A 15,219-nucleotide genomic window follows, 5' to 3' on the forward strand; every position below is an offset into this window, starting at 1 on the left:
TATAAATATTGGCAAATGCATGAATACAGAGATCAATACACCGACACTCTGGTGTATGTTTATGTTTCTGTGGAAGTTGTAATAGTGTGGAACTTTACATGCAGGTCAAAGCAACAACTGTCTTCATGGTTGAATTGTTAGGACCATTTTTTCTTTTAAATTAGCACGAGATCAAAGGAGAAAAGAAATAACATTAGCTTTAAACAGCCTGTCAGAAAACAGTATAATCAAACTCCACCTAGAGGCTAGTAGTAGTTCTTTTTATTTAGTCTTCTAAGATCTTCTGCAACTCTTCAGGGTGACAAGGGAGTGTTAAAGCTCCCATTTGCTGGAATCCATATTCTTCTTTAGCTTGCTCTAATAACATCAAAAACGCTGGATTCCTCAGATAACTCAGCTCCAAGATAAACCTCTTTGATTTCCCACCATTGACTGCAATCACTGCAAAATGCCCTTCTTTCACATCCTTTGGTATCTTTGTTTCTTCAACATCTTTGTCGAACTCGGTGACATTTCGATCAGGGACTCTTGTCGGTAACTCCGTGAGGAATCTCTTTACCTTTTTCATCCAAAGCCTAACCATTACAAGCCCTGTATGGTGTTGTTCCCAGTTCTGCATTTGCACAAACTTCTCCAAAAATGTGATGATTTTCGTGATTGATCGATAGTGCATCCTGAGAGAGAAAGATTTATACAGGGGGTATTAAGGAAAAATTGGAAGCATATGTGAAATTTCTGAGAGACATTATGGGGGACATTTTCATATGGTTGGAACCAAACTATCATTTAATGCCATCTTTGATATTCTACATATATTTTTCCATGCTTTCTCGGAAACTGGTGGATCTCCTTTGAAACGCGGTATACAGTAGCATCATGCATGCAACAGTGACTCGGCCTCGCTGGACTCGTTGAGCTGTGTTTTTACCATGCAGTACATGTCAGCCCGTGATTAAGGTGTGTAAAATCCAACTCGATTAGAAAAAAAAATATTTTTTTAACTTGACTTAACTCTAAAAGATTTGATTTAACTTAATTTGACTCATAATTTCATAACATGACTTGTAAGTTCAAGTCGAGTTTTTTAATTCTACATTATGTGTGTGTATATATATATATATATATGAAAAATTATAAAGAAATATATGTGTATCTTATATGATTATAGAAAATTGTTTAAATTAAAATGAAAAATATAATAATGTTATAAATATTTATAATTAAATTTAAAGATTTATTAATGCGATTTATTTAAAAAATTATATAACTTGATTGAATATTCATTCTTATCCGTGATAAACTAGGAAGAAATAATGCATAGGAAAATCGGAAAAGATAATATCGTAGAACTTGGATTTGTACTATATTAAGAATTAACTTAGAACCAATTATCAATGAATGAAAATATTCATTTTAAATTCTAAACAATCATAAATTTAACCAATACAGGTTATAGAGTCGGTTCATAGGATGTCGGCATAACTGTCGTATTTAATGAATTAAAATTAACCCTAGTCGTTCCAAGTTTGTTCAACTCAATAAAAACACCGCCATGAGAAAGATATGATATTACTAGTCATGGCTGACACATTCAGAAAGTGAGAAAAAAGTCATGGAAATGAGTAAAGCATTGTCATTTCATCATCAGTGAAAGCCAAAGATGTATATCAGAATATTTTCACTGGGAATTCCATCTGTAAACCAAGTAATCCATAAAGTTGGAATTTTCAAGTAAATGATGTGCTTGAATATTTGTGGAACCGACAACCGAGTAGGTTTGTGTACCTTAGATTCGTTCTCCATCGTTATCGCTAGTCAAGATATGAAAGAAGTCAAGAGAATCCAATAATTGTATTGCACAAATAATACATAAAAGTGGATTTTTTAACCGTGTTCTACGACTACAATCTGCTACGGTTGTCTTGTCTGATGGTTGGGAAACAGATGAGGAATTTTGAGAGTATGAAACAGTAGCGTCTGCTTTGTAGCTTTGAAACAACCATAGCTTAACTCGGCATGGTTCTTGAATATCATCAACCCTCTTTTTCTTCCTGCCTTGTTCTTGAATTTGATAGACAACTTCCCTGTAAATTTATGAGTTACTTTGAAATAAATGCTCCTTTATGCCAGACTTGGAGAGTATTTACATTGTTTTTCCAATAGGTGATTGAAATATCTACGTAGCCCTGTGGAGCCATAAATTGGCTGATGTAGTAGTAGGCCATTAACATAAATTGATTGTTAATAAAGGTCTCTAATTAGCACTTGTTTGCAATTCTCTCGATGTTTGTTATATATGTATGCATGCATGACTTGACTTGACTCATACAGCTGTACAAGAGGATAGCTGGATAGGGCCAATTTGTAGACACCTAGATTTTAAGCCCTGCCACGGATAAGAGGATGTAACTGGAAAAGAATGCCGGCATCGGAGGCCAACAAAGTTGTGCCTTCTGTTTCGGGATCCTTCCTCTTACCGTACTAGATGCATTTTCTCACGAGGGAGAGTTGCATTTCCACAAGCCATTTTCTCTTTAACAGGGAAAAATTGTAGTAATGTTTTTCATTTTTGTTTTGTAAGATGACGCTAACTCTTATGAAAACTGCAGTTCCAGTATTTTCAGTCTAGAAAATAGAAAGTTACATGGTAACTTATGCAATGAAAAATGTTTCCAAGAATGTTCAGCAGTAACTTCTTTCGCTGCCAATTGATTTGTTAATGCTGTGTTTCATTTTTCCTCTTTAAACGTTGAAGTTAGCTCAGGCTTAAATAAAACACATAAATTCAGGTTGAAGGTAAGGCAAAAGAAAGAGACCTTCATATGATATAATATCCATGAAAAAAATAATTACCAACTCTGCAAAATCTTTAAGGGGTTTGCATTAATGAAAATTTACAAACCTGAGATCCAAGTAATATATATTGAGCTGAACAAGAACTCAAAAAAAATTGCAAGAAATATTTTATTTGTATTCCTAGTAGCTTTCTAGTATTGTGTCATTACTTGCGGTCCAACTTTCAGTGCACGCATTTTGCCCTTTGCTGTATTCTAGAATCTCCTGCAGTTCACGAGGTCGACAAGGGAGAGAAAGAACCCCTTTCTGCTGGAATTTATATTCTTCCCAAGCTTGATCGATCAGACTTTTGAAATTCAGGATTTGTTAAGTGGTCTAATACTCTAATTCAATAACAAACCTCTGCGTTTCTTTTCCACTGCAAAGACAGTTAAAAATCCTTCCTTAACATCACCCGGTACTGCTTTACCGACACTCATGTCTGCATCGAATTTGGGATGGTTGTCTTTCCACAGGATATTGCAGATAAAGTGGAACTAAATTTACCGATGTTAAACATAAATTGATTGATTTAGTATTATTCCACTTGCATATATAGTTTGGACATCTTTCAAGTACCTTTCACGCTTGAGCTATCAGAGAAACTTTAAGCTGAAGCTAGAAGTTCATATTCCTCCTTAACATGCATTGTTAATTCACAGTAGTATTTGATTCTCTTGCTTCTGCGATTCTCTCTGTGTTTTCTATACAGGAATGCATGCATGATTCGATTCATAGAGTTCAACGAAAAGAAGTATGATGTAACTGGATAATATGAAGAAGTAGCTACTGTTATCTGATGAGAAACAACAACAAAAATAATGGAATTATATATGAAAACATGGGACCATAGAGAATGAAAGGAGCTCGAATTCTCTTGATTTATCTACATCATTAAATTCCAAGGTCTCTGCATCACTCAACTTGTCATGTGACTTTGTCCATGTTTTCAAAATTCCATTGTCACTTACTGCATACTAACTTGACTATGTCACTTGGTTACACGGATTAACAGACACGGAATACTGATCTGGTAATGAGTTAATCTCACTTTCACTACCTTATTGGAGCTTGTGGGACTAAAGTGCATAATGAATTGTACATTGTTGTTTTTTTTTTCTCCCTTTTTGATGACATTGCACATAAAGCAATGAAGCACTTCCCCTAATATTGGACATTGGTGTTTCACGGAGTAGAAACTGCTGGCAAAATGGCCAACTAGAAATTGATTTGAGGTTGCATGTATACAGTTTGAAGCATATCTGCTACATACAATCTGTATTGACAGCTTGAACAATGGTTTTGAAATGATTTTTATTTAACCTTTTCAATATTAGAGTTGAACTCAAACAAAGCCTGTTAAGAAACTTACATCGTAATTAATATAACTAATGTTACAGAATCTTCTTTAGCAGCAACATCTTTTCTGCAAATTGAATGATCAAATACATGGAACCCTTTTCTTAATGGCTTATGTTTCTGCAAAATTTATAAGTAGTATTAAGGCAAAGCATATAGTCTATTCACAGCTATCCAGTTTGGTGCTTTTTTCCCCTTTCACTTTCTCATACATAGATCAAGAATGGTACATCACTATTAAGTTTGTTTAGCATTGCTTAATATGATTATAATATGCATTTAAAAAGTAATTACCAACTTTGCAAAAACTTTAAGGGATGAAAATCCACAAATCTGAGATCCAAGAAAAATATGTTCAGTCGAATAAGAACTCGAAAAGATCACAAGAAATCTTTTATTTGTTTGTCTTCCTAGTAGCTTTCTAGTGTTGTAGCATTACATATATCCCAAATTTCTGTGTTCTAGAATCTCCTGCAGTTCAAGAGGTTGATAAGGGAGAGAAAGAACCCATTTCTGCTGGAATCCATATTCTTCCCAAGCTTGATCGAGTAGACTTAGAAATTCAGGATTTGTTAAGTGGTCTAATTCAATGACAAACCTCTGCATTTCTTTTCCCTTCATTGAACAGACTATATTCAGTGTTTCTTGGTAGTAATAATTTGAACATGCATTGTGAATAAAGGTCTTAATCAAAACTTTGTTTTCTGATACGTAGAAAACTAGAAGTTACAGAACGGGGCTTGTTTAAATGTATTTAGTTTTTGTTTCTGCAATAATCTCAATGTTTGTTATGTAGGAATGCATGCATTATTCGATTCATAGAGTTCCACAAGGAAAAGAGGATAGGACCATTTTGTAGGTGATTCCTTTTCTCATATTAGATACTAGGCCCTCCCATGCATCTACCAAGAATCTGCAGTCAAATTTTCAGCTCTGCTACAACCTACAGATAAGTGGATGTAATTGGATAAGAACGCCTGACTTTGAGGCCTAGACAGTTGCACCATCTCTTCCAGAAGGGACAGACACAAAATTTTATGTTGAGGGTGAACTTATAAAATTTTAGGAAACGAAAACAGATTATTAATAGAAATACAAAAAAAGTCTAAATTATATAAAAATTTGAACTCCTTCATGAGGCCAGAGCTATCATTGAACACTACAAAGGTAAGGGTGACCCTCCCAACCTAATTTGCTCCATTTGTAAATGTCAAGATTCAAACCCCTGACGTTGCTTAAGGGATCTAGTGCCTTATCCCAATAGACCAACAAGTTGATGGTGGGATACATCGAATTTTGATATATTGAGTTATGGGATACATGAGATATCATGTATTTATACTCTTCGTGATCTCTAGTTGATTATTGTTCTTATAATTTGTGGAGATAGACAAAGTTAAATACGTTAAATCTCGTCTCTTGCGTGTATTCTATTTTCATATTGATTTTGATTTGGTTATTTTTTCAACTTACAAATTAGAAACCGTTTTTATTGAACTTCTTTCAATATTAGAGCCAGAATCAAACAAATCTTTCAAGAAACTTACATTGTTATTAACATAAAAAATGTTACAGAATCTTCTTTAGCAACAAGTTCTCTTACAAATTCTAAAAGGATTAAGAATATTACATCGAGTTTGTTTAGCATTTGAATAGTGATGATTCAAGATGATAATAGTAAAGCAATCAGCTAATACTAAGAAGAAGAATCATTAACCGAATGGCTATCTATTCCAGAGTACAGTAATAGTTTAACATTATGCATAATTGCACCAAGAAACCAGCAATTATGTATACATCAAGATGTTGTGCTGCCTTTTAAAATCTTCTGCAATTCTTCTGGTTGACAAGGGAAGACAAGGACTCCTTCCTTTTGGAATCCATATTCTTCTTTAGCCTGCTCTAACAGCTCCAAGAATTCTGGGTTTCTCAGATTCCTTAGGTCCAAGATAAACCTCTTTTTTTCTCCACCTTTGACAGAAATAACTGCAAAATGCCCTTCCTTCACATCTCTTGGGACCATAGTTGGTTCTTCTAAATCTTCATCGAACTCGAAAACATTGTGATCCGTCCTTGGTGATGGTAACACCAAGATGAGACTTAGCAGCTTTTTGGTTAAAAGTCTAAGCATCATAAGCCTTGCATGGCGTTTTCTCCACTTCTGAAACGCCACAGACATTTCACTATCTGGTTTGGAGTATTGGAACTTAGAAACTTATTAGAATTTTGTTTTGTGATGAAGTTGCAGACCTCTGAAAGAAATTTATAGCAGATTAAAGAAGGTGGAAACTATAATAGGTGAACTTTCCCAGGGACAGTATGGTTTGCAACTTGCTACCAAGCATCATTCAATGCAATTAATCATTGACACCCTTCTAGGACACGGAAAATACCTTTCAAACACGGAAAATAATGGAGGTATTTGATTTCTTAGCTGAAAGCTTTGTACGTATTAGTTTTTGATTCAAAATTTCAGACAGTTTTTTACAACCTAGAGTTTGATGAATTGTAATAACCATTGAGTACATACAACATAATATCATGGGAAGCAGATCTCATCTTTTTACAGAACGAAAAACATTTACATACTTTGGTTTTGTGGACGAAGCCAAAAAGATCAACATTGCAGACATACAGATATGCTAAATGATGATTTGAGCTTGTTAACAACCAAAAATAATGGGGAAAATTATAAAACAGAACTGTTTGATTACAAAATAAAAATATTAATTTAATTTAATTTAATTACAGCAGGTAGCAGAACTGATTTTAACACACAAAACTTGGTCTTGGGCTCTTAGAATATGAATTGAAGTAATAGTTACCTATAAGCTCTTAATAATCTACTTTTTCTTATATGATATGTAAATAAATCGAAGAGAAAGAAAACCCAGAAAGGCCACCTAGTTTACAGTAAGTAGTCTTTTTTCAATAAACTCTTTCTTGTTATTTGCACTTTTCAAGTAACTGATTTATTTGATCAATATTTTGTTGGAGCCGAGGGTTTTTGCTGCTTATGGAACGTGCCCTCAGATTTCTTTCGAAAGACAAGAGTTCAGTGAAGTCATAAGAATCCAATAATTGAATTACACAAATACTGCATAAAAGTTAGAAATTTTCACCGTGTTGTACTACTGCGTACAATTTGCTAAGGTTGTCTTGTCTGATGGTTGGTAGACAAAGAAAATGAATGTTGTTAGTACATGGGACCGTAAACAGTAGCGTCTCGAATCATTCAAAGAACAGTTGCGTCTGGTTTGTAGGTTTGAAATGACACTATGAGTATCTATGGTCTTTTCTTACATGATATTCCTAAGTTTTAGCAAACATGCCCCATTCAGCTTTAGGGTTTAACATAGCAGTTGCAAGGTTTCAGCCTAGAAAATGGAAAGTTACGTGCTAACTTGAAGGCAAAGTTAAAGAAACAAAGCTCACGTTTTGAATTTCACGGGCTAACATAACTTGATATTAATCATACAAGATAACTTGACATTGCACACTAAAGTTCTACAGAGTTTGTCAACTGAACAAGACGATACATTGCGAAAGGACTCGACAAGAAAAACGATGACGACTAACGCAACAGCATAGCACTACTGAAATTTAACAAATCTGAGAACCAAGCAAGACATTTTCCCTCGTACAAAAACTCAAATCTTACAAGACATCTTTTATTTGTCCTCCTGGTAGCTTTCTATTATGGTAGCATTACATATATCCCAACTTTCAACGTTGTTTTCTCTGCTGTGTTCAAGAATCTCCTCTAGTTGATGAGGGGTGACAAGGGAGAGAAAGAAATCCTTTCTGGTGGGATCCATATTCATCCCGAGACTGATCGAGTAGGCTTTGGAATTCCGGGTTTGTTAATAATTCAATAATAAACCTTTGTGCTTCTTTTCCCTCCCCTGTACGGACAGCAAAACACCCTTCTTTAACATCAGCTGGCACTGCTTTAGCGACACTCATGTCGTCGTCGAATCTGGACTGGTCGACCGTGGGAGATGAGCCGTATGCCAAACTCGAGAAACGCTTTCGTAGTTTCTCAAAGAAAGGGAGGAACATCATTAAACCTCTTTTGCTTTCTGCCATGTTCTTGATTGACAAGCTCTATGTAAATTTATGAGTTTCTTTGAAATCTCCACACCATTTTTGTACCAGACTTGAAGGTATTTATACTGGTTTGTAAACACACATTGGAAAAGATTTTTTAAGTAATGCCGTGGAGCCACAAAGGTTTATACTGTTCTCATCGTGAAAATTCATTTTCAAAGCTTTTTTTCTTCTTCTTGAATTCGCCTTATCTTCAGGATATTGCAGATAAAAGGGGACTACGTTTAGTGACTCTTCATGATAAAACCTTAAAGCGTTTCTTCAACTAATGATTCTACAGATATGAACCCGGTGGCATTGCTTCATTTCTGCTTCTGGTTTTTCTTTTGTAAACCTAGTCTTGAAACTTGTATTTCCCAATACTTCCATTATTACTCAGCACTATGCAGAAATATGCAGAAGCACTGTGTGGTAGAGATGAGATCGAGTCTAGTAAAAAAATTTAGTCTCATTTTTTTTGAAATTTTTTAGTTTTTATTTAAATTTAATTGTAAATATTTATAATATATTGACATCATTTGATTCTTATTTAAATGATATTTTATAATCATATATATATATATATATGTGTGTATGTATTTTTTTCATGTGATTTACATATACCATACAAAGTCAAGGGACTCGACTCAATTTTCAACCCAAACTTGAAAATCAATATACTAATTTGTAAAAATTTTGAGTTATTCGAGTTGTAAAATACAACTTGATTTAAACTTAAAATTTTTTAGAATTGAGTCGAATTTCTAAAATTATAACTCAAAATCAATTCAAATTGAGTTTTTTCAAGTAAGCCGAAAAAATTGATTTTTCGTTAAGTCGAGTTTAATTACCCTACTTTGTGGTATTTACAATGTTTGATAGTTGGGAAACAAAGAAATAATGGAGTTACGTGGAGCACAAGGGACCACAGAAAATTGGGTCAGGTTTAAGGATTTAAAATGACAGCACAAGAGCTTAGAATTTCTTGCTTTATCTACATCATTATATTCCCATCTTCATTTTGTCACCTATCTCACTAGTCTGTCCTTGTCTGCAAAATCTTAGCGTCAAAATAAGCAAATCATTGACGTTCCTTTCGGAACACAAATAGTAGTAGTTGATTTCTTAGCTGAAAGCTTTATTTACTGATTTAATCAATTTCAGACAGTTGTAATAGCCATGGTACTACATGATATGATGGGATTCTAACTTTTTTATTAGATATTAATTCAAATTTTAATTAGAAATTAAATTATATTTTATTATAATTTTATTGCTTAAAGATTATTTGGTGATTAAATTTATTTAATAATAATTACTGGTGATCAAATATTTAACTATATAAACAGAGAGTATGTCTTAACCTATAAAATTACGAGATATAATTATTTTAGAGAGATAATTATTTTAGAAATATGTAATCTTTTTTTAGTTTCTACAACTTTTTGAGTTTACGTTGTTATATGAATTTTGTAGAGATATTGGAGGAGTCATATGATATACTCTGAATTTTGATATAAATAACGAATTTTAAGATACATGTGACATTATGTATTTGTATCATTTGTGATTTCTATGTTTATAGATTTTATAGTGGATTATTATTCTTCTTATTAATAAAAGTACGTAAAAATAAAACACATTAAATTTTATCTCTTGTATGTGATTTTTTCCATATCAGTTCAATTATTTTTCGCTTACAAAATCATAACCGCTACTATAGGAAAGTTTAGGAGTATATTGTCCCTTTCCAAAACCAGACAAGTGACATTATTGCTGAGGCAGGAGGATTGAGTTAAGGTAAATCGCGTCAACAGTGAGTAACATTTAATGCGTCAAGGGTTCAACATATGAACTCACCCAGCAACCAATTTTGTTAAAATACAAAGGATTGAGAAATTTTTACTTTATTTCATCAGTAATATATACAATGCATCATATTTATACAACAATGAAACTAAAGTGGCTAATCACTAACAGAAAAGAAAACTAAATCTGCTATAACAAACTCTAATCCCACAACTCCTAACACACCTCAAGTTGATGGGTGAAAAATATCTATAACCCCCAACTTGGAAATAAGATAATTATGTTGCTGTGAACTTAACGCCTTTGTAAAGATACCTGCCAGCTGTTATGTTGTATAAATATATTCAGTACGAATAAGTCCTTCAATCTTCTCTCTAATAAACTGGCAGTCGACTTCTATATGTTTTGTTCGTTCATGATAAACAAGATTTGTTGCTATCTGTAGTGCAGTTTTACTGTCACAATGCAGTCTGATCGGTTGCTTTCTCTAAAAATTGAGTTCTATCAACAGTCTATTAAACCACACTAATTCTGCCGTTAAAACTGTCATGCTCCTATATTCTGCCTTTGCAGATGATCACGCCACAGTTTGCTACTCTTTTTCCCTATGAAATCAGTGAGTTCCCTAGTTTGATGCAAAATCCAGAAATTGATCTTCTTGTAACAGGGCAAGATGCCCAATCCGAATCACAATATGCTACTAGATCACAACCACTATTAGCATGCAGTAATATTCCTTGCCCTGGTAATTTTTTTTATAAGAATAGGATGCCTCGTTATAAACCTCCCTCTTATTGATTCTCTGCCGTTAGGAAGAAACCCATTAGTGGAATGAGGAAAAGAGTGCATCAATTTATTAAAGAAAAACCAGTTTACAAAAAACACAACATTGTTACAAAACAAAAGACTAAAAACTAAACACTCCTACAGAAAACAAAAGATTTAAAACACTCATAAACCAACTCCCTTGTAATACAAACGAACCAACCAAAACAACAATAACAATCACCCAATTCCCTCCTTAGCTAGCTTATCAGCCTCGCTATTACAACACCTAGGAATCCACCTGACAATAGCATATTTTACAGAAACAGTATACACAATGTCCTTAACAACAGAATGCATACAACCAAGAGCTGAAATATGATCTTTGATCCAATCTACTGCTGTCTTCGAATCACATTCGATAATGAGCCTACCCTTCGAAGCCCATGTTGAAGAAACTTTATAGCCATCAATTCTACTAAGATGGGAGTTGCAGGACCGACATTCTGTGAAAAAGAAGTAAGTGTAACCCGATTCCAATCCTGAGAATACCACCAATTCCCGCCAACCTCCCAACAATACTAACTGTCCCATCTACATTCATCTTAAAAAAGTCCACTAGAGGAGGATTCCTTCTTAACATAATTCTTTTCAAATTCTTAGAAGTAGAAATAATGTCAGCCAAAGAAGGATCTCCAATTAAAGAATCAACCTGAATGGAAATATGGGGATACTTAGCTAAAAACCACTTGGCTAATCTAAAACGAACAGTGAAAAACAAAGAAATTATGTTCAACTTTCCTTGATCAAAGATAATCACATTTCTTGTTTTCCAAATAGACCAAAAGACCACCCCTGGAATAAACTGCCAAATCGCAGAATTAGGCCTCAAATCCGCCCATGAACTTAGAAAACTGTGAGGGTGATTAAGAAGCGCTAATCGAACACCCCAAAACCCTATAAGTTTAGTACATAGATCCCAAGAAACCGGGCATGAAATAAAAAGATGCTGGACATATTCCTCCTATAAGTTGCATAAAGGGCAGAGATAGTTGTCCCCTAAATTGACCCCCCTTCTCAACAGTTCCACTCTAACAACAACTTTATGATGAGACAATTACCACAAGAAAGTCTCTACTCTAGGGGGAACCAAACCCTGCCACACACATTTTTTCCACAGAAAAATATTGTCATGAGAAGGAGAAAAAGCTTTCCTACAAGCTTTAACCGAGAACATACCGTTCTCTGAACCATCCCACAACAAAAAATCATCTAATGGTTCAAAAAGTTTAATGAATTTCAGTCTATCCAATAACTCTACCAACTGCTCCACCTCCCAGTCACAAAGGTTCCTCCTAGTCATAATATTCCATTCCCATCCAGTCGATTCAAAACTCCCAAAATCAGCAACGTGGCCCAATTTATTAGAAGAAAGGGAAAAACTTCTCGGGAACAACAGTTTCAAGGGGAGCTCCCCAAGCCAAGAATCACTCCAGAAGGAAATAGACTAACCATTTCCTATTTGAAGTTTTGCATGAGACCTAAGACAACCTCCAATGTCATCGTCCTTCATATAGTTATTCACAATACCCTTCCAAATCCATGAGTCTTTTTGGGAAATAACCTTATTGATATCTATTGAATTGCAACTCACATTGTGTTTTCTGCATAAGAATTTATTCCACACCGAGTTTTTATCATTAGCAAATTTCCAGATCCACTTACCCAATAACGCACGGTTTGTGAGTCTCAAATCAACAACTCCCAAGCCTCCACCACTCAACGGGCTACAAATATTTTCCCAACTCACCCAGTGCATTCTTTTTTTGTCATCCCCTCCCCCTATAGGAAATTCGACAACAGGGAATTTAATCTCTGACAAATGGAATAAGGCATCTTAAAAATAGATAGGAAAACGATTGGTAAAGAAGATAATACCGACTTAATAAGTACCAATCGGCCAGCCATAGACAAAGAAGAGGCTTTCCAACCTATCAATTTCTTATTAAAATTGACCAAAACCGGCTCCCATAGCTTCTCCGAGTTCTTTACCGCCCCTAAAGGAAGGCCTAAATATTATGTGGGAAAAGAACCACTAGAACAGGCAATGATTTTAGCCCAATCCTCAAGGATGTCCTTCTCCACATTAATTCCATAAAGCTTGCTTTTTCCTAAATTTAGTTGGAGCCCCGTCAACAAGCTAAAAATCCTCAATACTCTTTTCACATTCTTAATCTGGGTGATAGAGGCTCCACAAAAGATAATTAAATCATCTGCAAACTGAATATGGGACAAAGTAAAAGATTCATGATACTTGCCGAAAGAGAACCCTTGAAAGAGACCCGATCCACTGCTTTAGACAACATCAAATGAAGTAATTCCCCAACCACATTAAACAGAAGAGCAGAAAGACTACAACCTTGACTCAATCCTTTAGCGATAGAAAACTCCTCAGTAGGAGACCCATTCACTAGAGCCGAAATTGAAGCTGTGGAAATACATTGATCGATCCAAGAATACCACCGTTCTCCAAAACCCATTTCTTTCAATAACCTTTGAAGAATCTTCCATTCTACAACATCGTATGCTCTTCTAAAGTCCACTTTAAATACAACCCCATTAAGACCTTGCTTCCTCCAAGAATCAATTCCTTCATTAGCTAAAAAAGCACAGTCCAACAGTTGCCTTCCCGGAATAAAAACAAACTGTGAAGGACTAATAATATCATTAATGCAGGAAATAAGTCTTTTAGAAAGCACTTTCGAAAGAATTTTATACAGGCTGCCCACAAGACTAATGGGTCTATAGTCTTCAATGCTCTCGAGATTACCTTTCTTTGGAATCAAGGTAATTAAAGCATGATTAACACCGTGAGCCCACTTCTTTCCTTGGTATAAATCTAAAAAAAACAGCATAATCTGCTCCTTTAGAAAGTTCCAATATTTCTTAAAGAAACCCATGGAAAAACTATCCAGACCAGGAGCTTTAGCACTATTCGAAGATGAAACAACTTGCCATACTTCTTGCTCAGAGAATTCCTCCTCCAAAAAAGCACTTTGCGAAACTATTAAGTGTGCAAAGTCAAAATTTAAGCCATTAGCCTCCAATGCTGAATTGGAATTATAAGCAGACTTGAAAAAATTTAGCATACTGCTTTTAATTTTATATTTTTCCGAGGTAGGTTCTCCATCTATTTTCAAAGAAAGAATATTGTTAACTCTATTCCTTTTCAAAGCACTGAGGTGAAAAAACCTCGTATTCCTGTCTCTATTTTTAATCCATCTACTTCTGGATTTCTGACACCAAATACTCTCTTTAATCCTTAACAGCCTCCACAACTAATTCTTTAAAACAACCAACTAATCCCACTCCCCCTTAGATAAAAACCCACCTTGTGACTTAATTTCCAATCCAGAAATCTCCGCTTCGAGCAACGAAATGGAATCTGGAAGCCTAAAATGACTACTTCTAGGCCATCCTCTGATCTGATTTTTTGCAGTTTGTAATAACCTGAAAATACCCCCATTATTCCTTTATTATTTTCAATTGCAAACACGCTTTCAAAAAAAGCATCGAAGCCTTGATCATGTAAAAGATAATTAAAAAAATCTAAAAGATTTAGGGCCCCAATTGAGATTATCCTCCTTCAGCAAAATCGGATTGCGGTCTGAAATAGATTTCGATAAAAGACACTGAGAAATCTTGGGAAAACTATTAAGGAATCTGCCACAAATAAGAAAACGATCATGTCTAACCCAAGTAGAATCTTCTCTATTACTGCACCAAGTATAAGTCCCTCCAGACATGGGTAAATCCAAAAAATTAGCTTGTTGCACGAAAGATCTAAAAATATTTATAGTATGCCAATTCTGAGATTTCCCTATTTTTCTTCCTGATCAAGGTACGCATTAAAATCCCCCCTAAACAAACAGGAAGATTCAACGAAATAACAAAATTCAGCAACTCCCGAAAAAAAATCCTCCTTTTCATCTTCAATAGCAGGACCATAGACATTAATAAAAATGAACACTTTTGGGTCGTGCAGAAAATTCCCCACCAGAGCCAAAAACCTGTTGTGAACATGTTGATTGGAGACTTTGAACTCATTCTCGTTCCACAAAGTGATCAGCCCTCCCTTAGACCCCTGTGCTGGAGACACCAATACACCCTTAAGTATCTTCCCTCCTATCCTCCTGACAATCGACAGCTCACAATGTTGGAGTTTAGATTCTTGAATAAAAATCAGAATAGGTTTGACTTTCTGTACAAGCCTTGCTACAGCAGCTGACTTTTCCCTCTTCCCTAATCCTCTAATGTTCCACGATAGAATACAAAAATTTTCATAAAAAAGCTTCACTCCCA

General features: G+C 34.8%; 3 protein-coding genes across 4 annotated transcripts; all 3 read right to left on the reverse strand.

Annotated features, from left to right (window-relative positions):
* Positions 1 to 134: 134 nt before the first annotated feature.
* Positions 135 to 812, reverse strand: LOC120180896 (auxin-responsive protein SAUR32-like). Its single transcript, XM_039186177.1, has one exon. It carries the CDS (start codon positions 671 to 673, stop codon positions 266 to 268), a length of 408 nt encoding a protein of 135 aa, XP_039042108.1. The 5' UTR covers positions 674 to 812; the 3' UTR covers positions 135 to 265.
* A 2,105-nt stretch (positions 813 to 2,917) lies between these two features.
* LOC120180894 (auxin-responsive protein SAUR32-like) lies at positions 2,918 to 8,376 on the reverse strand. Of its 2 annotated transcripts, none has more exons than XR_005521716.1 (3): positions 8,078 to 8,376; positions 4,702 to 4,792; positions 2,918 to 3,098 (listed from the first exon to the last, which is right to left on the reverse strand). XR_005521716.1 is itself a non-coding variant. In XM_039186176.1 (3 exons), the coding sequence occupies exons 1-3, from the start codon at positions 8,281 to 8,283 to the stop codon at positions 2,977 to 2,979; spliced, it is 417 nt and encodes a 138-aa protein (XP_039042107.1). In that variant the 5' UTR covers positions 8,284 to 8,376; the 3' UTR covers positions 2,918 to 2,976. The 2 variants fall into 2 exon arrangements, 1 of the variants encoding a protein (XP_039042107.1); XM_039186176.1 differs by having other exon boundaries at positions 2,918 to 3,112; positions 4,718 to 4,792.
* LOC120180897 (auxin-responsive protein SAUR50-like) lies at positions 5,929 to 6,417 on the reverse strand. Its single transcript, XM_039186178.1, has one exon. It carries the CDS (start codon positions 6,371 to 6,373, stop codon positions 5,993 to 5,995), a length of 381 nt encoding a protein of 126 aa, XP_039042109.1. The 5' UTR covers positions 6,374 to 6,417; the 3' UTR covers positions 5,929 to 5,992.
* Positions 8,377 to 15,219: the final 6,843 nt, after the last annotated feature.

The sequence above is a fragment of the Hibiscus syriacus genome, unplaced genomic scaffold (assembly GCF_006381635.1).
Source record: "Hibiscus syriacus cultivar Baekdansim isolate YM2019G1 unplaced genomic scaffold, ASM638163v2 tig00112503_pilon, whole genome shotgun sequence".
NCBI lineage: Eukaryota > Viridiplantae > Streptophyta > Magnoliopsida > Malvales > Malvaceae > Hibiscus > Hibiscus syriacus.